The following is a 23,879-nucleotide window of genomic DNA, read 5'->3' on the forward strand; positions in this document are numbered from 1 at the left end:
GTAAGGTGAAATCTCAGGGTTGTTTTGATCTGCATTTCCCTGATGACTAATGAAGTTGAGCATTTTTTAAGATGCTTCTCAGCCATCCGAAGTTCTTCAGGTGAGAATTCTTTGTTTAACTCTGTACCCCATTTTTAATAGGGTTGTTCGGTTTTCTGGAGTCTAACTTCTTGAGTTCTTTATATATATTGGATATTAGCCCTCTATCTGATGTAGGGTTGGTGAAGATCTTTTCCCAATTTGTTGGTTGCCGATTTGTCCTTTTAATGGTGTCCTTTGCTTTACAGAAACGTTGTAATTTTATGAGGTCCCCTTTGTCAATTCTTGATTTTAGAGCATAAGCTATTGGTGTTCTGTTCAGGAACTTTCCCCCTGTACCGATGTCCTCAAGGGTCTTCCCCAGTTTCTTTTCTATTAGCTTCAAAGTGTCTGGCTTTATGTGGAGGTCCTTGATCCATTTGGAGTTGAGCTTAGTACAAGGAGACAAGGATGGATCAATTTGCATTCTTCTGCATGCTGACCTCCAGTGGAACCAGCACCATTTGTTGAAAAGGCTATCTTTTTTCCATTGGATGTTTTCAGCCCCTTTGTCGAGGTTCACGTGGCGATAGGTGTGTGGGTTCATTTCTGGATCTTCAATCCTGTTCCATTGATCCACTTGCCTGATACTGTACCAATACCATGCAGTTTTTAACGCTATTGCTCTGTAGTTTTGCTTGAGGTCAGGGATACTGATTCCCCCAAATTTCTTTTGTTGTTGAGAATAGTTTTAGCTATCCTGTTTGTTTTTTTTTATTTTTCATTTACATTGCAAATGATTTCCCCTTTTCTGGGTCCCCACTCCCCGCAAGTCCCATAAGCCCTCTTCTGTCCCCCTATTCTTCCATCCACCCCTTCCTACTTCCCTGTTCTGGAATTCCCCTATATTCTTTCACTGAGTCTTTCCAGAACCAGGGGCCACTCCTCCATTCTTTTTGGACATCATTTAATTTGTGGATTATGTCCTGGGTATTCAAAGTTTCTAGGCTAATATCCACTTATCAGTGAGTGCATACCATGATTGATCTTTTGAGACTGGGTTACCTCACTTAGTATGATGTTCTCCAGCTCCATCCATTTGTCTAAGAATTTCATGAATTCATTGTTTCTAATGGCTGCATAGTACTCCATTGTGTAAATATACCACACTTTTGGTATCCATTCCTCCGTTGAAGGACACCTAGGTTCTTTCCATCTTCTGGCTACTACAAATAGGGCTGCTATGAGCATAGTTGAGCATGTGTCCTTATTGCACGCTGAAGAATCCTCTGGGTATATGCCCAGTAGTGGTATAACAGGGTCCTCAGGAAGTGACATGCCCAGTTTTCTGAGGAACCGCCAGTCTGACTTCCAAAGTGGTTGCACCATCTTGCAATCCCACCAGCAGTGGAGGAGTGTTCCTCTTTCTCCACATCCTCGCCAACACCTGCTGTCTCCTGAGTTTTTGATCTTAGCCATTCTGACTGGTGTGAGGTGAAATCTCAGGGTTGTTTTGATTTGCATTTCCCTAATGATTAATGATGTTGAACAGTTCTTAAGGTGTTTCTCAGCTCTCCGAAGTTCTTCATGGGAAAATTCTTTGTTTAGCTCTGTACCACACTTTTTAATGGGGTTATTTGGTTCTCTGGGTTCTACTTTCTTGAGTTCTTTCTATATATTAGATATTAGCCCTCTGTTGGATTTAGGGTTGGTGAAGATCCTTTCCCAGTCTGTTGGTTGACGTTTTGTCCTTTTGACGGTGTTCTTTGCCTTACAGAAACGTTGTAGTTTTATGAGGTCCCATTTGGCAATTCTTGATCTTAGAGCATAAGCTATTGATGTTCTATTCAGGAACTATTCCCCTGTGCCCATGTCCTCCAGGGTCTTCCCCACTTTTTTTTGATTAGTTTCAGTGTGTCAGGTTTTATGTGGAGGTCCTTGATCCATTTGGAGTTGAGCTTAGTACAAGAAGATAAGAATGGATCGATGCGCATTCTTCTGCATGCTGACCTCCAATTGAACCAGCACCATTTGTTGAAAAGACTATCTTTTTTCCACTGGATGCTTTCATCTCCTTTGTCGAAGACCAAGTGACCATAGGTGTGTTGGTTCATTTCTGGGTCTTCAATCCTGTTCCATTGATCCACTTGCCTGATATTGTACCAATACCATGCAGTTTTTTTCACTATTGCTCTATAGTAGAGTTTAAAGTCTGGGATACTGAATCCCCCTGAAATTCTTTTACTGTTGAGAATAGTTTTAGCTATCCTGGGTTTTTTTGTTATTCCAGATGAATTTGAAAATTGCTCTTTCTAATTCTGAAGAATTGAGTTGGGATTTTGATGGGTATTGCATTGAATTTGTATATTGCTTTTGGCAAAATGGTCATTTTAACTATATTGATTCTACCGATCCATGAGCATGGGAGGTTTTTCCATTTTTTGAGGTCTTCTTACATTTCCTTCTTCAGAGTCTTGAAGTTCTTGTCATACAGATCTTTCACATGTTTGGTAAGAGTCACCCCAAGATACTTTATACTGTTTGTGGCTATTGTAAAGGGGGTCATTTCCATAATTTCTTTCTCAGCCTGCTTATCCTTTGAGTACAGGAAGGCTACTGATTTGCTTGAGTTGATTTTATAACCTACCACTTTGCTGAAGTTGTTTATCAGCTGTAGGATTTCTCTAGTGGAGTTTTTTGGGTCACTTAGGTAGACTATCATATCATCTGCAAATAATGATAGTTTGACTTCTTCCTTTCCAATTTGTATCCCTTTGACCTCCTTATGTTGTCTAATTGCCCAAGCTAGTACCTCAAGTACAATATTGAAAAGATAAGGAGAAAGGGGGCAGCCCTGTCTAGTCCCTGATTTTAGTGGGATTGCTTCAAATTTCTCTCCATTTAGTTTGATGCTGGCTACTGGTTTGCTGTGTATTGCTTTTACTATGTTTAGGTATGGGCCTTGAGTTCCTGTTCTTTCCAAGACTTTAAGCATGAAAGGATGCTGAATTTTGTCAAATGATTTTTCAGCATCCAATGAAATGACCATGTGGTTTTTTTTCTTTGAGTTTGTTTATGTAGTGGATTGCATTGATGGATTCTGTATATTGAACCAACACTGCATCCCTAGAATAAAGCCTACTTGATCATGGTAGATGATCGTTTTTATGTGTTCTTGGATTCAGTTGGCAAGAATTTTATTGAGTATTTTTGCATCGATGTTCATAAGGGAAATTGGTCTGAAGTTCTCTTTCTTAGTTGGATCTTAGTGTGGTTTTGGTATCAGCATAATTGTGGCTTCATAGAAGGAAATGGGTAGTGTTCCGTCTGTTTCTATTTTGTGGAATAGTTTGAAGAGTATTGGTGTTAGGTCTTCTTTGAAGGTCTGATAGAATTCTGCACTGAAGCCATCTGGTCCTATGCTTTTTTGGTTGGAAGGCTTTCTATGACCCCTTCTATTTCTTTAGGTGTTATGGGACTGTTTAGATGATCTATTTGGTCCTGATGTAATTTTGGTATTTGGTATATCTCTAGGAAATTGTCCATTTCCTCCAGATTCTCCAGTTGTGTTGATTATAGGCTTTTGTAATAGGATCTGATGATTTTTTTAATTTCCTCAGTTTCTGTTGTTATATCCCCCTTTTCATTTCTAATTTTGTTAATTTGGATACTTTCTCTCTGCCCTTTGGTCACACTGGCTAAGGGTTTATCTATCTTGTTGATTTTCTCAAAAAAACAGCTCCTAGATTCATTGATTCTTTGTATGGTTCTCTTTGTTTCGACTTGACTGATTTCAGCCCTGAGTTTGATGATTTCCTGTCTTCTGCTCCTCCTGGGTGAATTGGCTTCTTTTCTTTCCAGGGCTTTCAACTGTGTCTTTAAGCTGCTAGTATATGCACTCTCCATTTTCTTTTTGGAGGCACTCAGCGCTATGAGTTTTCCTCTTAGCACTGCTTTCATTGTGTCCCAAAGATTTGGGTATGTTGTGCCTTCATTTTCATTAAATTCTAAAAAGTCTCTGATTTCTTTCTTTATTTCTTCTTTGGCCAAGGTGTCATTAAGTAGAGTATTGTTCATCCTCCATGTATATGTGGGCTTTCTGTTGTTTTTGTTGCCATTGAAGACAACTCTTATTCCATAGTGATCTGATAGGAGTCATGGGATTAGTTCAATCTTTTTATATTTGTTGAGATCTGTCTGTGACCAATTATATGGTTGATTTTGTAGAAGGTACCATGAGGTGCTGAGAAAAAGGTATATTCTTTTGTTTTAAGGTGAAATGTTCTATAAATATCAGTCAAGTCCAATTGGTCCAAAGCTTCAATTAGTTTTATTGTGTCCCTGTTTAGTTTCTCTTTTCCTGATTGGTCCATTGAGGAGAGTGGAGTGTTGAAGTCCCCCACAATTATTGTGTTAGGTGCAATGTGTGCTTTGAGCTTTAGTAAAGTTTTTTTTACGAATGAGGGTGCCCTTGCATTTGGCGCATAGATGTTCAGAATTGAAAGTTCTTCTTGGTGGATTTTTCCTTTGACCAGAAAGAAGTGTCCTTCTGTATCACTTTTGTTGACTTTAGGTTGAAAGTCAATTTTATCTAACATTAGAATGGCTACTCCGGCTCGTTTCCTTAGACCATTGGCTTGTAAAATTGTCTTCCAGCCTTTTACTCTAAGGTAGTTTTTGTCTTTGACATTGAGGTGTGTTTCCTGTATGCAGCAAAATGTAGGGTCCTGTTTCCTTATCCAGTCTGTTAGTCTATGTCTTTTTATTGGGGAGTTGAGTCCATTGACCTTAAGAGATATTAAGGAATAGTGATTATTACTTCCTGTCATTTTTGATGTTATTTTTATATTTGAGTGGTTATCTTCTTTTGGGTTTAATGAAAGAAGGTAACTATTTTGCTTTTTCCAGGGTGTCATTTCCCTCCTTGTATTGGAGTTTTCCGCCTATTATTCTTTGTAGAGCTGGGTTTGTAGAAAGATATTGTGTAAATTTGGTTTTGTCAATCTTGGTTTCTCCATCTATTGTGATTGAGAGTTTTGCTGTGTATAGTTAGTTGTCTTGGCTGACATTTGTGTTCTCTTAGAGTCTGCATGAGATCTGCCCAGGATCTTCTAGCTTTCATGGTCTCTGGTGAGAAGTCTGGTGTGATTCTGATAAGTCTTCCATTATATGTTACTTGGCCTTTTTCTCTTGCTGCCTTTAATATTCTTTCTTTGTTTAGTACATTTGGGGTTTTGATTATTATGTGATGAGAGGTATTTCTGCTCAGGTCCAGTCTGTTTGGAGTTCTGTAGGCTTCTTGTATATTCATGGGCATCTCTCTCTTTAAGTTGGGAAAGTTTTCTTCCATAATTTTGTTGAAGATATTTGCTGGCCCTTTCAGCTGTAAATCTTCACTCTCATCTATACCTATAATCCTTAGGTTTGGTCTTCTCATTGTGTCCTGGATTTCCTGGATGTTCTGGGAAACAAGCTTTTTGCATTTTCCGTTTTCTTTGACTGTTGAGTCCATGGTTTCTATGGTATCTTTGGCATCTGAGATTCTTTCTTCCATCTCTTGTATTCTGTTGTTGATATTTGCATCTATGTCCCCTGATTTCTTCCCAAGGTTTTCTATCTCCAAAGTTGTCTCCCTTTGTGATTTCTTAATTGTTTCTACTTTTGATTTTAGATCTTGGATGGTTTTGCTTATCTCCTTCACTTGCTTGTTTGTGTTTTCCTGTAATTCTTTAAGAGATTTTTGTGTTTCCTCTTTCATGACTTCTGCGGTTTGACTCACTTTCTCCTGCATTTCTTTAAGTTTTGTTTTTTGTTTTTTGTTTTTTTGTTTGTGTGTGTGTGTGTGTGTGTGTGTGTGTGTGTGTGTGTGTGTGTCTTCTTTATTGGCTTCTATCTCTTAAGCCTTATTCTCCTGAATTTCTTTAAGTGATTTTTGTGTTTCCATTATACGGGTCTCTAACTTATTCATGTATTTCTTTAAGAGATTCATTTATGTCCTTCTTGTGTTCTTCTAGCAGCATCATGAACAGTGATTTTAAATCCAAATCTTGTTTTTCTGGTGTGTTTGTGTAATCAGGACTTGCCGATGTTGGAGAGTTCAGTTCAGACGCTGCCATATTGCCTAGATTTCTGTTAGTAGCATTCCTGTGTTTGCCCTTTGCCATCTTGTTATGTCTGGCATTAGTTGGTCTTGTCTCTGGCTGGTCTTTATGCCTCCTGTGAGGCTGTGGGGCTATTTCTGCAACACTGGATGGCTGGGTTTCCCCTGTTACAGATTGCTGATGTGCTGTCCTCCTTTTGGGTGCCCTTGGAGCCCTAGTGTGCTTTGCCCCAGGTTGTATGTGTGAACCAGGCTGTGCCCATTTGCTCCTTCAGTGAGTACTGATGGTCTATGCAGCAGGACCTTTTCTGAGTGCTGGTCACTCTGCTGGGCAGCCGATCTCCCAACCGGGTTGGTGCACACAAGGCTAGCCTAGCTGCTGAGGCCCTGAGTCTAGGCAAAAGCCTGGCAGGCTAAGGCTTGAGCAAATTTCCCCTCAGGCTATGACTGTTAATTGGTTCTGTCAGGTGGCCAGGATGGTGGGAGTGTGTGCAAGCTCCCTGAAAGTGCCAGGAGAGTCTGCTGGGCTAACAACCTCCTGGCTGGGTTGGCACACAGATGGCCCACCGAGCAGCCCAGGGCCTGGGGACAGTCCAAGGCCTGTCTGTCTCAGACTCCCGCTATGTTAGCCTCAGGCTATGACTCTTAGTTGACTTTGCCTGCTAGAGCTCTCTGGCGTCCCATAGTCAAAATGGTGGGGAGCATGTATGCAGGGCTCAGCAAACAACCTCCTGGCTGGGTTTGCACACCGATAGCCCCGAACAGCCCTGGGCCTGGGTGCAGGCCAACGCCTGTTGGCTTAGACCCCGTGATGTTGGCCTTGGGTTACATTTGCATACCTCAGTCTGATTCCTCTGGTGCCCGAGATCCAAGATGGTGGAGAGACTCTCATAACTGACTGGTGGGAGGCAGAGTTCTGATGTGGCATCTGTGGGGTGAAAGGTGCTGTAAATCTGCCACTGCTTGCAGCCCGGCTGGCCAGTGAAGGTCAGTGGTAGTGGGTACAAGGCCTGCCTGGACCCTGTCACCTTGGTTCCACTGCTGATAGCCCTTCGCTGGACCAGCTTCTGCTGCTGCTGCAGTCCTTTCTCTAGGTCCTGTATTGGAAACCCTGTGCTCAGTTCAATGGCAGGCCGCGAGTGTCCCCCCAGTATTTGTAATGCAATAGCAGAGCCTTCCATGTGATACCTCTATCCTGATCTGGTCAGCCAGCTCTTGTGGGCATCCACAATAGTGTCTGGGTTTTGTAACTGTATATGGGATGGATCCCTGGGTAGAGTAGTCTCTGGATGGCCTTTCCCTCAGACTCTGCTCCACCCTTTGTCTGTCTCTCCTTCTGTGGGTATTTTGTTCCCCTTTCTACAAAGGACTCAAGCATGCATACTTTGTTATTCCTCTTTCTTGGGTATCATTTGATATGTGAAATGTGTATTGGGTATTCCACGCTTTTGGGCTAATTTCAACTTATCAGTGAGTGCGTACCATGTGTGTTCTTTTGTGATTGGGTTACATGATGATATTTTCCAGTTCCATCCATTGTCTAAGAATTTCATGAATTCATTGTTTATAATGGCTAAATAGTACTCTATTGTGTACACATACCACATTTTCTGTATGCACTCTTCTGTTGAGGTACATCTGGGTTCTTTCCAGCTTCTGGACATTATAAACAAGGCTGCTATGAATGTAGTAGAGCATTTTTCCTTATTACATGCTGGAGGATCCTCTGGGTATATGCCTTGGAGTGGTATAGCAGGGTCATCTGGTAGTATTATGCCCAGTTTTCTGAGGAACAACCAAACTAATTTCCAGAGTGGTTGCACCAGCTTGCAATCCCACCAGCAGTGGACGAGTGTTCCTTTTTCTCCACAACCTCTCCAGTACCAGCTATCTCCTGAGATTTTTATCTTGGCCATTCTGTCCAGTTTGAGGTGAAATTTCAGGATTGTTTTGATTTGCATTTCCCTAATGACTAAGGATCTTGAACATTTCTTTAGGGGCTTCTCAGCCATTCCATATTCCTCAGGTGAAAATTCTTTATTTAGCTCTGTTCTGCATTTTTAAAAGGGTTATTTGTTTCTTTGGAGTCTAACTTCTTGAGATCTTTTTATATATTGAATACATTGGACCATATAATTGTTCACAAAACAAACCTCACCAAATATAAGAAGATTGAAATAATCCCATTCCTCTTATCAGATCACTATGGAGTAATGGTGGTCTTCAATAGCAGCAAAAACAACAGAAAGCCCACATATATATCCAAGCTGAATAATGCTCTACTCAATGACACCTTGGTCAAGGAAAAAATAAGGAAAGAAAAGAAAGACTTTTTAGAAGTTAATGAAAATCAAGGAACAACATACCCAAACTTATGGGACACAATGAAAGTAGTGCTAAGAGGAAAACACATAGCCCTGAGTGCCTCCAAAAAGATACTTGAGAGACCATTCCCTAGCAGCTTAACAGCATACCTGAAAGCTCTGGAACAGAAAGAAGCTAATACACCCAAGAGTAGAAAAGGCAGGAAATCATTCAATATCAGGGCTGAAATCAAGTAGAAACAAAAAGAAGCATACAAAGAATTAACAATGCCAGGAGCTAGTTCTTTGAAAAAATCAACAAGATTGATAAACCCTTAGCCAGAGTAACCAGAGGGCACAGAGAGAGTATCCAAATTAACAAAATCAGAAATGAAAAGGGAGATATAACAACAGAAACTGAGGAAATTCAAAATACCATCAGATCCTAGTACAAAAGCCTATACTCAACACAACTGGAAAATCTGGAGGAAATGGACAATTTCCTAGACAAATACCAAATACCAAAATTAAATCAGGAACAAAAAGACCATCTAAACAATCCCATAACCCCTAAAGAAATTGAAGTGCTCATTGAAAGTCTTCCAACCAAAAAAAGTACAGGACCACATGGTTTCAGTGCACTTGCTTTCTGAATGGCCAATTCTGTTCAATCTAATGTTTTCATGTTCTTGAACAGCGATTTTTTTCGATGCAGTGCATTGAATTTGTCCTTATTGGAGTGGAATAATTACTGCTGACCATTTCTATGCTGTTTACTTTTCTTTTGTGTTTCTTGTCTTTATTTTTCTGAAGTATATCTCTTCTCTGCTAACATTCTTTAGAGCATTTAATCTGAGCAAAGTCAGATTTTACCACAGGGTTGTTAAAGTAACTTTCATTCTATTGTAATTGTTGTCTGGGAGGCTCACTATCTCTGTCTGTTAAACTAGATCTAGTCTTGGAAGTGTCTAGCCTCCATAGAATCTGTTTTTGTTTTATTTTTTTAATGGTTGCTTTTTGAGAGATCCTGGGTAAAGTTCTCATCAACTATATTGTGGTTCATAAAATTTTGTAACTCTAGTTGCAGGAAATTTGATGGTCTCTTCTGGCCTTCATGGGCACAAGCATGCACAAGATGCACAGGCTGAAATATATCTCACCTAAACACCTGTATATTAAAAGAACACAAAATAAAAATACTTTTTTAAAGTTAATGCCAGATTCATAGATGAAAATAAAGCAAGTGGGAAAGTGAACTTTTCAGAAGTATTTGCTTTTTTGTGTGTTGTCTTTTAATCCAGGTTTCGCAGAATCCAACACCCCTTTTTAGTCCATGTCCTGAGCACATACATAGAAGTGGAACACTAATACATATGAAATAGAAATAATGATTGTTTGCTTAATACATTTTCTCATTATTAATATCCACAATAGAAAAATGAATGATTAGTTACTTATGCTTCAGGACAGGTAACTGAAGAAGAGTGAAGTCCATAAGGGAATGAGCTGTTGAGAAAATGAAGGGAAAATTTGTCCTTTAAAGGCTTTTTCTGTCTCTGTGTATTACTAAAAGGATGCCCATATGCCCAAGTGAACAAGTGAAAGCCAGCAGACAACCCTGAAGAGTCAGTTCTCTTCACTATGCCAGTCCTGGGCATCAAACCTGCTGGAACCATGTTGACAGTATAAGAATTCTTCATCTGGGGAAATTCTGTCCTCATTATTGTACCTCCCAATATTTATCTCCTTTTGTTGCTGGCAGCCATCATTCTTTCTGTGTCTATGAATTTAAGTAGTCAAGGCACTGTATATAACTGGAGTCTAGCAAAGTCTCTCCTTCATTGATGGGCTTATTTCACAGTACATAAACTTGATAAGTTTGATCCATGAAATAATATGTCAGAATTTTTTAATAATTTTATTTCCTGGAAGAATATGTTTCTTAAGAATACAGACAGATGTGGTAGACTAGATAATAATAAGAGTATAGCAAAAAATTTTTGTAAGAACTTTCATATTTGGAGGTTAGATAACATTCTATTGTATGACAAGCTAGTCCATACTTTGTTTAACCTGCATTTGTTTTATTTAACTTCATTTCGTTTTATTTCCTATTGTTTTTTTGTTTGTTTGTTTGTTTTTGGGTTTTTTTTTTTAGAAGCAAATGTTGATGTTGATATTCTAATCCTCCAGCATGACCCTCTTCAGTGCTGGGACTAAAGTTTTGGGTGTGGGCCACTTCACAAGATTACTTTTAAGTGACTTTGTTTGGTGTTTGTGTCTCTTCTGAGTTCATTATGTAGCATGAAGTGCAACATTATTTACTTCTTCTAAAATAAGTGTTCTGTGATGCTGTTCTAGAAATTTACATTTTGGCCCACCGTAAGGTTCTCCTCTGCCTAGCTCTTTTCTGACTCTGAGCATGTCAACCTAAAAAGGGAGAGTACAGAGTGGTTTCAGAAATACTTCTCCCAAGATTGTGACCTTGACTATACTGTGTGACATTCGGAGTTGGCTTTCATCATTTACATCAATGCAGGCAAGATGTGAAGTGTACATTGCAGTGCATTTAGAATTACAACAAGGCCACTGACTGATAAGCAGTATTTCACTTCACTTCAACCATCCAGGGTGCTGTCAATTTTACTCCTGTAGTGTCTAAAGGCTTTGTCACTATGATCTCCTGACTGGGATCTTTGTCCATCATCAAGAAAGAGGAAGGAAACCAGAAATATAGCATAGGTATTAGGATCTCGGGAGTTTGGGGCCAACCTGATCTACAGAGCAAATTTCAGTACAGTGAGGACTTCAGAGAGAAACTTTAGTCCAGAACTCTCATGGCTGGTGGCACTTTCTCCCTCCAAAGCACAGTGAGTGTGCTTCTCTCCTGCATTTCCTAGCCTGCCTATTGGAACCTAGAAGTCCCACTTTTCTGACCATCCTTTAACTGCTAGCATCTTTATTGATCAATCAGAAACCAATTGGGTGCTTTGATTCCTCCAAGCAAGGGAACAAAATACTCTCAGGAGCAATAAACAAGACAATGTATGGAAAAGAGACTGAAGTAAAGGCCACCCAGAGACAGCCTTACCTGGGGATTCATACTATAAATAGTCACCAAACCCCTGACACTATTATGGATGACAAGTACCACATACCATATGGACAATTCCATGGTTGTCTCTGGAGGGGTGTTGCCAGAGCCTTACACATACAGAGGCAGATGCTGGCAGCCAACCATTGGTCTGGAAGTAGGATCACCAATGGAGGAGTTGGAGGGTGGTTCAGAGGAGCTAAAGGGGTCTAGAGCCCCATGGGAAGAATAATGATGTCAGCCACCTAGAATTCTCAGGACTCCCAGGGTGTAAACCATCAACCAATGGATACAGAGGTTTCCATCCAAAAATGTGGTAGAGGGATGCTTTGTTGGTCATCAGTGGGAGGATTGGTTCTTGGTTAGAAAAAGGCTCAATAGATGCCCCCAACAAAGGGAAATCGAGGAAGGAGATTGTGAGAGTGGTTCAGATGGAGGGGCATAAACTTGGAGGCAGGGAGTCGGAGAAGGGGTTAGAGGTTTTCAGGGAGGTGGGAAACTGCAAGAGACATTCTCACATAGATCTCAAAACCTCATCCTTTCAGCCATCTTACATGCTTAAGCCTGCCTTTAAAAGGAAAATTTTAGCTTTCAGGTTTGCATATAGCAAGGTGGTCAGCACATACAGAGCTCATGTTGGTTAGAATAAACAGAGCTCACTTGCAGTTAGGTTACTATAGCAATCTCTTTCCACTTCAGCTCCTCGTGATCATTTTAGTTTGCCACATTCCTTGAAGTCAGCTTTGTCATGAGATTCTCAGAGATAATTCTGAGCGACTACTTCCTAGAGACAATGTTTAGAGACAGTGCTTGAGCCCTGAGAGATTGTTCCCCAGAGACAATGTTTGCCCCCTCATACTTCCTCCCTACATCCTGCTTACTTTCCTTTATTTTGCTGTGTGTAAAATAACAAAATTTGACAGCTTGATCAGAATACTGTCTTACTGTCCATCTCCTGCATCTGTTGTCCCCCATTCTCTACCTAGGTGATCCAGGAACCCTATAGACTGTCCCTGAACCACCTAGGTAAAGAATGCAGGTCAGGACACTCCTGTGCCCAACAGGGAGGCACCTGTGAAGTCATCAAGGAGAGGACTCTGTGCTACACTTTGGGAAGGGCCCTTTGTCACAGCTCCAGGAGCAGATAGGTCAAGGAATGGTTGACCCGCTGGTGTTCGGCCAGCAAATAATCATCACGGCACAGGTCATGGAAGGTAAGAGAGGGGACAAGCATCCACTCAGAAATCCCTGCTCATTTCAGGGCTTAAAGACTCTCTCAAGACATGAGGGGCCAGTTTTTTGTTTGTGTGTTTGTTTGTAGACAGGGTTTCTCTGTATAGCCCTGGCTGTGCTGGAACTCACACAATACACTAGGCTGGCCTCAAACTCAGAAATCTGCCTGCCTCTGCCTCCCAGAGCACTGGGATCAGGTGGAGAGGCATATACTTGGAGACAGGGGGTAGGAAGAGGGGTTAGAGGTTTTCAGGGAGGTAGGAAACTTGGAAAGGTTTTACCATTTAAAATGTAATAAAGTTTATATTCAATAAAATAGAAAAATAAACTATATTTATACTCACTGGGGAAAAAACTATTTGAAAACAGAAACTTGTGTGTTCACAAGCAGATTCCAGAATAGAGCATCAGAACCACTACCTACAGAAAAGAGACCATCATGGCTTGAACTGTACTCCCATCCTCCCAACCATTGTGTACAAGGTCTAAAGTCCACAGAACTTTCCTGTGTCTGGAGGCCAAGTTAGGAAGGTAAGTGTCTGGCTCTGCTCCAGTAACATTGCTGTTCTTCTAAACAGGGGAATTCAGCAAAGTACAATTAGAAAGAGATTGTATGGGAACCTGTGAGAAGGTGGCTATTTAGAAGAAAGGAAGAGACCTTCAGATGCAAGACTCTCCATGCCTGACATTTGACATTAGCCTCTAGAACTAGGAGCTATTACATTTCTCTTGGGTAATCACTGCAGTCTCTGGACTTGTGTCTTAACCCAGGTAGACAAATGGAGCTACTTCAGGCCCACTGTCCTTGGTCAAAACTGCTTGAGACTAGATCAACTTTAGTATTTAGTATTTTTAAACATTTACATACATAAAGAGAAATCTTTGCATGAGGACCAAATTCAAACACATGATTTTTAAGTGTTTTGTACACATGCATATGTGGGAGAGAGAGTCTAAAACAAGAGCTAATAAGATGGCTCTTCAGGTAAAAGTGCTTAAAGTACAATCTTGGTCATGTGAATTCTGTCCCATGGACCCTCTAGGTGGAAGGAGAGAGCCACATTCTACAAGTCATCCTCTGATCTCTAATCTCATGTCCATACACTCAAAGAATCAGAATGATTGAAAAATAGACAGACAGACAGAGAGACAGAAAGGCATATAGAGAGATGACAGCACTGACAAAAACAACATAATCCAGGCTTATTGGACCCAAAGGAATTCAAGCTCACATTGCAAGGAAATCCTAGAGACAGGACCATGAATATGAGTAGTCACATTGTGTCTACCTTACAGAAGCACGGAGAGATACATGGCTGAGTTCAGCTTACTTTCTACTTGGCCCAGGTCCACAGCTCACTGTTTGGTTCTGCATAGATCCAGGTTGTGTGTTCTACTCTCAGCTGAAGTTCTGAGGAAATTTGCTCATAGACATGTCTAGTCAGTCTCACTGTGGATTCTTGCCTGAAACACCCTATGTAAACCAGGTTGACATTGAACACGGACATCTACCTTCCTCTAGCCACCATCACTGCCTGCTTCTATTTTTGATAGGATTTCTCAAGCAGCCCTGGCTGACTTCCTACTCAGTGTCTCTCTGAGGTTAATTTTTAACTTCTGTTTCCTGCTGCCTCACTTCCTTAAGTGCTAGGTTTACATTCTAATGCTGCCATGTGGGGAGTGCAGGGCATTGAACTCTGGACTTTCTACATACTACAAAAGGATTACAGAAAACTCCTTCCATAGTTGGGATCATAAAGCTGCCTCACTTTCTCTTTTACACATCTAGATACATCCAATTGCAGTGATATTGTGAAACAAATTGTGCCTCTATATGCTATTTCATCAGAGTCCCAAGAAGGACATATGGATCACCTGGGGCAAGGAAAAGCTATTGCATTACCAGAGCCTATGCAATGGGACACTCCCCACACAAGGACCCAGAGTTCTGATCTAGTCATTTGGAGATGAAGGCCTGCTGGCCACCTCCCAGCTTGGAGGAGATTGAAAGGAAACAGAGCAGGATTCTACTGTGGATTTGAAGACTGATGGTATGAGGATGTTCTAACTCTCTAACTATACTGAATGCTGATAACTTCTAAAAATGTCCTAAAACATTTTGCTCATTCTGAGGGTTAAAAGCTGCTGGCTCAGGCAATTACCACCTGTAGCCTAACAGCAAGGGTCTAAGCAGTGTAGCCTCTGTTTTATCTACCCAGGAAATTGCAGGGTTCAAACTTACAGCCTGCTAGTTGAAGTTGAAAGGGGGTACTTTGAAAAGTGATTTTAGTGTTTATTTCCAAGTTGTAAAAAGTTTCCTATGAAAGTTCACTAAGAATAAGGGAAAACGTAGAAGGATCTTGAGCTGGACAAGGGAAATTTGTTTTCCTAACTTTTCCCCCAGCACTTACACAACTTTCATAATATGTGATCACATGGCATGTAGTCTTAAGACACAACAAGAAATGGTACCAAAATGATCTGTAGTATGAGTCAATAGGTAGCATTGTTCTGAGTTTTATTGGAATTTGTCTCAATCAAATGCTATTAAAGAGTTTAGAGACATGCAGTTACACAGCACAATATGGATGTCTATCCCTGAAAATGACAAAGCCATATTTTGTTTATAGTTTGGTAGACTTTTCTCTCATATTCCTAAGAATTCATGAAAGACATATTTATTGTTGAGACTCCCAAATCATTTTCATATGGGCAGACTCACTGAGAGTCAAAACATTGATTTCTCAGTCTTAAGACCTTTTGAAATACATGTTTTCATTTGCTCTTAATCAAGTCCTGATACAGAGTCATTTCACCCTCCAAAGGAATTGTTATCCACACACTTAAAATCACTAGTATTAAGTTCATGCTATACACTTGTAGAAAATTTTAGTGTCTCACTCTTATGTTTAATGAGAGCCTTTTCCTGGGGATATACAACATATATTCATCTAAGCATCCCAAGCAGAAACTGAAAACAACCAAGTCAAACTGGATTAATCAATGAGCTTCATTGCATTTACTTACAGGACTATGGGGAAGGACTTGTTGACCCAAGCACAAGGGACTCATAGTTGTTACCTGAAACTTGAAACCAGCATTTGATAGACATTATGAATACTGGATACTGCAGGAATCTTTTTTTTTTTTTTTTTTGAGACAAGGTTTCTCTTTGTATACCAGCCTGGCCAGGAACTAAGAAATCTGTCTGTCTCTGCTCGCAAAGTGAAGTGATTAAAGGCATGCAGCACCACTGTCCAGTCCCGTAGGCGTCTCTATAGGATAAACAACATCCTATTTGGGTGGCTCAGTGTATCAAATCCTCTTTTAAGTGTAATTTGTCTGAAATCCTTTATGTGAATTAAATGTAAAGAATTCTATCATCATTATTAAATAGTTTAAAAGGTGTATTAAACACCTTAATTTTCTTTTCTTCTGAACCCTGTTAGATTGAAGGAAAGTGTCCAAAAATATTCTTCTGCCTTCCCCACTTGCTCTTTATCTTATAATATTTGAGGTTGAACAAGTATAACTTTCCTATATTGTCACATTTTCAGAGTCTTTCCCTGCAGAAATAGGTTACATTATCTAAGATCGGAACACAGTGTGAAGGTTTTCACAAGTTTTGCATACTTATATTTCTCTAGTATAGAACCTCTTGTGGTAAAGAGTCTTGATAAAATATCTGACACATTTTTTGTTCTTTTTTTATGGTAGAAACATTTTCCTTAGTATAAATATTCATTTTTTTTCAGAACTGAAAGGAAGTCAAAGGAATTTTCAGTCATTGCATTGCATTTGTGAGATTTCTCTTGTACATGTATTGCCCGTGGAATAAGAACCAGAAGTCAAATCAAGTGTTTTTACCACCACTGCATTTGAAACATTTCTCTCATGTACATATTTTCAGAATAATTCTAAAATGTCCATCCTTGGTAAAGGATTTCCTCATTCACTACAATTTCTAAACTGACACTACTATAAAAATTCTCTGATGTTTTCTAAGACAGGGAATATGGGCAAAGCACTTGTTTCCTTCACTGCATTTGTGATTTCACTCTTGTATGAACGCTGATAATTTCTAAGACTGCTACTGTGGATAAAGCAATTGTCACATTCAATACAATTAGAGTTTCTCTTTTTTATTTATTCTCTAACAAGTATGAAGATTGCATTTTGGGGGTAAAGCATTTCTCCCATTCACTGCATTTGTAAGGTTTCTCTCCTGTATGAATTCGCTGATGCCATTTCAGACTCCATTTGTGGGTAAAGCGCTTGTCACATTCACTGCATTTGTAAGGTTTCTCTCCAGTATGAATTCGCTGATGACTTCTAAGAGTACTTTTGTCAGTAAAGCATTTGTCACATTCACTGCATTTGTAAGGTTTCTCTCCTGTATGAGTTCTATGATGAATTCTAAGACTACTTCTGTTAGTAAAGCATTTGTCACATTCACTGCATTTGTAAGGTTTCTCTCCTGTATGAGTTCTATGATGAATTCTAAGACTACTTTTGTTAATAAAGCATTTGTCACATTCACTGCATTTGTAAGGTTTCTCTCCTGTATGAATTTTCTGATGAATTCTAAGACTACTTTTGTCAGTAAAGCATTTGTCACATTCACTGCATTTGTAAGGTTTCTCTCCTGTATGAATTCTCTGATGAATCCTAAGATAAGATTGTCCGGTAAAGCATTTATCACATTCACTGCATTTGTAAGGTTTCTTTCCTGTATGAATTTTCTGATGAATTTGAAGATAGAATTTTTGGGTAAAGCATTTGTCACATTCACTGCATTTGTAAGGTTTCTCTCCTGTATGAATTCTCTGATGACTATCAAGACTGCATTTTTGAGTAAAGCATTTGTCACATTCACTGCATTTGTAAGGTTTCTCGCCTGTATGAATTTTCTGATGAATTCTAAGACTACTTTTGACAGTAAAGCATTTGTCACATTCACTGCATTTGTAAGGTTTCTCTCCTGTATGAATTCTCTGATGACTATCAAGACTGCATTTTTGGGTAAAGCATTTGTCACATTCACTGCATTTGTAAGGTTTCTCGCCTGTATGAATTTTCTGATGAATTCTAAGACTACTTTTGTCAGTAAAGCATTTATCACATTCACTGCATTTGTAAGGTTTCTCTCCTGTATGAATTTTCTGATGAATTTGAAGATAGAATTTTTGGGTAAAGCATTTGTCACATTCATTGCATTTGTAAGGTTTCTCTCCTGTATGAATTCTCTGATGAATTCTAAGACTACTTTTGACAGTAAAGCATTTGTCACATTCACTGCATTTGTAAGGTTTTTCTCCTGTATGAATTCTCTGATGACATTGCAGACTGCATTTTTGGGTAAAGCATTTGTCACATTCACTGCATTTGTAAGGTTTCTCTCCTGTATGAGTTCTATGATGAATTCTAAGAATGCTTCTGTGAGTAAAGCATTTGTCACATTGCCTACATTTGTAAAGCTTCTTACCATTATTGTTTGGTTTCAGCATCAGTTTATGTTTAGAAACAAAACCCTTATCAAATTCTGGATTGTTGTTTTCTTTCTTCCTTATTTGTATTCCTTGACTTAGATTATTTATAGAGCACTCATTTAAACACTTTACACAGTCTTTATATTTGGAAACTTCTCTGGTTTTCCCAATTTTAAGTCTTTTCAGGTTTGAGGATTGAAGTGAGACATCTCTGTGGTTAGTTTTATCAGGTGTACTTTGGGTGGATTCATTAATCATTTTGCTGAGCTCATTACATTTATAAGACTTCTCTTGCATATTCACATGCTCATGGACATTGCACTCTGTGTCTTGATCTAAGACCTTCTGACGTCTTCCACGTATGAGATGATTTTCTGAAGAGATACAAATAAAGATAGCAGGGATTATTGTATTGAGGAAAAATATATTCAGTAATGCATGTTTGCTGATATTTCAAGTTAATTAGACCCAAAGAATTCATGCTCTCAAAACAGCTTCTTTGTTTTTTCATAATGATTACTTGGATCCTTAGAAAAACCACAATTCTGATCTACATCCACTGAGAGGAAATGATAATACCCTTCTAAATGTTTTAAAAACAGCACTTTGCAGAAACTAGGACAAATAATATGATTGATTAGTACTGAACTCTCACAAAGTAGATATCTGATCAATGTATGCAGACCACCTAGCACTAGGGATAACTAGATGGTGAGAGGCAAGTGGAAGAGCATAAACATTAAAATACTTTGGCATCAGAAGCTGATCACCAAAATCATAGAAGAAAACATCCCCACCCTAAAGTAAGAGAGGACCATAAATGTAAAATAACCCTATAAAACAGCAAATAGATTGGAGCAGAATAGAAAATCCTCTCATCACATGTGTAAAGAAGAGTTAAATTAATAGCAATTTTATTTGCTGTAATTACTATGTGTATAGAAATATAATTCCTTGTTCTCAACATTTAATTTTTTTTAAATTGGAAATGTCAATTAAATTTTGGAAATTTTTTAATTGGAAATTCCAATTAAAGTTATATAAGAGGTATGGAAAGATATCAAAGAATATAGCACTGCATACATACTCTTCAAAAGAAATCAGAACCGAGAGGGAAATCCCATGAAAAATTTGTGATTCTAACCAGAATAACCACTTCCTTATTCTAGTGGTCTCTTGACATTTCAGGGAGTTTACATAAACAGAATGTAAGTAAATTCAAATAAAGATTCAGGAATTGAAAAAGAAGTGTAATCTTACCCAAAAACAATAGATTGTTGAAATTCTCCAACATTACATCTATGTACAATGACCGTTGAGCAAAATTGAGACATTCCCATTCCTCCAGTGAGAAGTTCAAAGACACATCATTGAAGGTTAACAAACCCTGTAATGGAAAACTACTTATATGCTACTGGACAATATTGTTTTCCTATGTTAATAAAATGGCAGAAAGAATAGGAGATACTTACTGATACAGATGAAAAAGAGAAAATATTGAAGGACAAATGTTTTTTAAACGTTTAATAGAGATGTGTCTGAACTTATGAATTGCTGCTCTTTCATAGAGAGTCTATACAATGGCTTACTATAATGTTCTCATTTATTAAGGCTCTCACATTCATGAATTTTCTGTGGCTTTCTGAGACCTCAGCAGCAAATGAAAGTCTTGCCACAAGCACTACATTCAGAAATTTTGTTTGCTGATGGCAATGTAGAATATCTTTTAAAAGTCCTCTATTATAAAATTATTTCCCCAACAACCTCGTGGCAACACTCCATGGATTTTTTTAACCCAGTTCTTTAAAGTCCAATGATTTCTGCTGAACACTACTGACAGGACGAATATACAACACATATGCATAATTTAAGGCAAATGAAGCCTACATACATTATAGAAAAAAGATGTTAACTCTAATAAAATATACTTTACTTAAATAGTCATAGATTTCCTTGTTTTTATACCTCTGAGAATGAATGATATGATTATCCTAAAGGAGCAGACATTTTCAGAATATACTACATACATTTGATATCTATATTCAGTTAAAGTACCTTTATGAAATATACAGTGTTATTAAGCAGAATACCTGTGTCACATAACAGATGGCCAAGTTATGATGAGGAAAAATATACTTTCAAATCTACAATATTCACCTTGCTGAAATATGGACACTTGTTCAATCCTGTATGAAGCTGTGTCTCACATGACTGTATTGTAGCATTATCAATTTAACATTTTGACACCTAGATAAAAGACTACAAACTTTCTACAATAAACAGATAGAATATGACATAAAGAAGTAATGGATGGACTAAATGTCAGAGTTTTTTCCTTAAACAGAAGAGGACTACAAAGTCAGGTTATACATTAAACATTCCAAATGGCATATAGAATCAAATATTTAGACAAATTATTTTATTAAAGTATATTCACAACTACTAAGTATTAAAAAAAAAAAAACAGGGTTGGCAAGGCAGTGTTTGTATACGCCTTTAATCCCAGCACTTGGGAGACAGAGGCAGTAGAGATCAATGCAAGCCTGGTCTACAGAGTTAGTTCTAGAACAGCCAGGGGTAGACAGAGAACCCCTATATTGAATAAAAAGAAAAGAAAAATCCAGAGCTGGAGAGATGGCTCAGCTGTTAAGAGCACTGACTGCTCTTTCTGAGGTCCGGAGTTCAATTCCCAGCCATCAAATAGTGCCTCTCAACCATCTTTATTGGGGATTCAGTTCCCTCTTCTGGTATGTCTAAAGACTGAGGCAGTGTATTTACATAAATGAAAAAATAAATAAACGTTTTAAAAAATTCGAATAACCTCTAGTAGAGAGCGTTACATTATTTAAAGTTAAATAAAAGCTGGCAAAAATTACACATAATAAAAACTTCATACATTCTATATGGTCTTTCACAAGGTAACACTTATGTATGTATTTATAAAAAAACAGCATGAGACAAGATGCACTTCAATGAAGTAGAATCTTTTTCTTTGATCGAATCTTGTTTCAAATTGAGGGAAAACTATGGTGACACTTCAGAAATGTGGAATACTTTATTCCTTATGGAATTGACTTTATTGAACATTTCAATCTTGTAATATCACACTATTTTTTTCCTTTGGAATATGACCTCATTTGTATATCAGAATGGTAGCTTGCATAGAAAAGTATGACTTTCAATTCTTGCTTAATTTTACAAAAATTATACTACACAGGTTATATATAATGTCTATTACAAATTGTCATCAGAACTATAAACCTGGGGCATGAAAAAAATGAGAGGCAAATTCACTTGCTGTGACTTCAGTCTCATGGGTTTGGAGCTGAGCCAGGGATCTAGGGGCATAATGTGTACATAAAAACATGCAGATGGACAATTATATAATTAAAAGTTTCAGAATAATAATAAAAACATCAATACAACCCTTCCGGTTTTCCCTATGTAACACCATATGTTTCAGGGAAGAGGAAACAGAGTAGATTAACCATTCTTCCTTCTAAAGAAAAGAAGCAAACAAAATTGAAAAACAAATTTTTCCAAGCAAATTGACACAAGAAACAAGCTAGAGTAGGCATTCTAATATCGAAAAAAATTGACTTTCAATCAAAATACATTAAAAAGATGAGCAAGGATAACATTCCATACTCATGAAAGGAAAAACATCTGACAAGATGAACTCTCAATTTTCATAATCTATGTTCCAAATGCAAGGACACCCACATTTGTAAAAGAAACTTTACAAAAGCTCAAGGCACACATTTAACATGACACAATAATAGTAGGAGACTTCAACACCATACTTGCACCAATGGACAGATCATGGAAACAGAAATTAAACTGACATAGTGAAACTAACAGAAGTTATAAACCAAATGGATTTAAGAGAAATCTAATGAGCATTTCAGAATAAAACAAACAAACAAACAAAATACCTTCTAATGTCTCATGGTATGTTCTCCAAAAATTAATCATATAATCAGAAACAAGCAAACAAACAAACAAAAAAAAGAGGTCAGATGGCACATGAAAATTGCAATAATCCTATGCATCCTGTCACATTGCCCTGGACTAATTGTTTTCAACAACAACCAAAAGAACAGAAAGCCCACATACACATGGAAAATCAACAACTCTCTCCTCAATAATAATGAACTCAGGCAAGAATATAGAAAAAAATAATGACTTTTTAGAATTTAACAAAAATGAAGGATTAGCATACCCAAACTTATTGGCGACAATGACAACAGTGCTAAGAGGAAAATTCATAGCTCTCGGTGCCTTCTTGAAGAAACTGGAGAGATCATACACTACCAGCTTGACAGCATATCTGAGAGCTCTAATACAAAAAGAATCAAACACTCCCAAGAGGAATATAAGTGAGGAAATAATGAAACTCAGATATGAAGTCAACCAAGTAGAAACACAGAAAATATCAACAAAATGGGGAGCTGGTTCTTCGAGAAAATTGAAAAGATGGATAAACCCTCAGCCAGCCTAACTAAAGGGCAAAGAGACAGATTCTAAATTAACAAAATAAGGAATGAAAAAGGAAACATAACAACAGAAATATAGGAAATTTAAAAATAGGCATGAGATCCTATAACAAAAGACTATATTCATCAAAACTTGAAAATTCAGCTGAAATAGGTTGTCTAGACAGGTACCAAGGTCAAGGACGATTAATTAGGATCAGGCAAACCATCTAAACAGTCCCCAAATCCCAAAACAAATAGAAGCAGTCATTACAATCTCCCAACCAAAAAACAAAAAACAAAAATGGTCCAGGCCAGAAGGGTTTTTAACAACACTACCAAACAAAATCCAGGACCACATCAAAATGATCATTCATCATGATCAAGAATGCTTCATCCCAGGGATACAGGGGATGGGTCAATATACAAAAATCCATCAACATAATACATTGTATCAACAAACTCAAAGAAAATACCAAATGACCGTCTCATTAGCTGCTTAAAAAGCCTTTGACAAAATACAACATCCATACTTGTTATAAATCTTGGAAATATCAGAAATTCAATGCCCATAATGAAACATAATAAAAGCAATATTCAGCAAACCAATAGCCAACATCAAATTAAAAGGAGAGAAACTTGAAGCACTCCACTTAAAATCAGGGACTAGTCAAGGCTGTCCACTCTCTTGGTGAAAAGATAAAAGAAGTCTTCAGAAGATGGAAACATCTCCCATTCTCAAGATTGACAGGATTAATAGAGGAAAAATGGACATCTTACCAAAATCAATCTATAGATTCAATGCAATATCCATCAAAATTCTGAATCAATTCTTCATAGAGATAGAGCAATTTCCAAAGGCCAGCATAAAGAATGGAAACAAGCAACCTCAGGAGATAGGAGGTTGGGGGGACCTTCCAGAATGCAGAGAGACCTGTGAGGTGAGAGAATCTCAGGACTCAAAGGGAGGAACCTTAGATGAAATGCATGACAGTAGGGAGAAGGAACTTATAGAGCCCACCTCCAACAGAAATACAGGGTACCCAGTGAGGGAGGAGGTTGCCATCCTACAGTCAAAACTCTGAGTTTTGTTCCATAATTGTTCCTGTCTGAAAGAACAGCAGGGATGGAAATGGAGTCTGAGAAAAAGAAGGTCCAGCAACAGGC

The 23,879-nt window shown here is 38.3% G+C and overlaps 3 protein-coding genes and 1 long non-coding RNA gene across 34 annotated transcripts in view; 2 read left to right on the top strand and 2 right to left on the bottom strand.

Annotated features, from left to right (window-relative positions):
- Positions 1-23,879, top strand: part of LOC127681600 (oocyte zinc finger protein XlCOF6-like) — a 1,434,619-nt gene that overhangs the window by 1,267,241 nt on the left and 143,499 nt on the right. The window lies entirely within an intron of this gene.
- Positions 1-23,879, bottom strand: part of LOC127681617 (oocyte zinc finger protein XlCOF6-like) — a 1,149,846-nt gene that overhangs the window by 1,115,848 nt on the left and 10,119 nt on the right. The gene's annotated exons all lie outside the window — the stretch shown is intronic.
- LOC127681640 (zinc finger protein 320-like) overlaps positions 1-23,879 on the bottom strand; it is a 258,929-nt gene that overhangs the window by 232,963 nt on the left and 2,087 nt on the right. Inside the window, exon 3 of the mRNA XM_052178118.1 lies at positions 19,498-19,624. Within this exon, the coding sequence (XP_052034078.1) occupies positions 19,498-19,624 (127 nt within the window). The remainder of the gene's footprint in view (positions 1-19,497; positions 19,625-23,879) is intronic.
- Positions 17,089-17,860, top strand: LOC127681647 (uncharacterized). The gene is made up of 3 exons (XR_007977140.1): positions 17,089-17,132; positions 17,301-17,384; positions 17,805-17,860. It is a non-coding gene; the product is annotated as an uncharacterized LOC127681647 (long non-coding RNA).

This window comes from Apodemus sylvaticus, chromosome 3 (genome assembly GCF_947179515.1).
Source record: "Apodemus sylvaticus chromosome 3, mApoSyl1.1, whole genome shotgun sequence".
Classification (NCBI taxonomy): Eukaryota; Metazoa; Chordata; class Mammalia; order Rodentia; family Muridae; genus Apodemus; species Apodemus sylvaticus.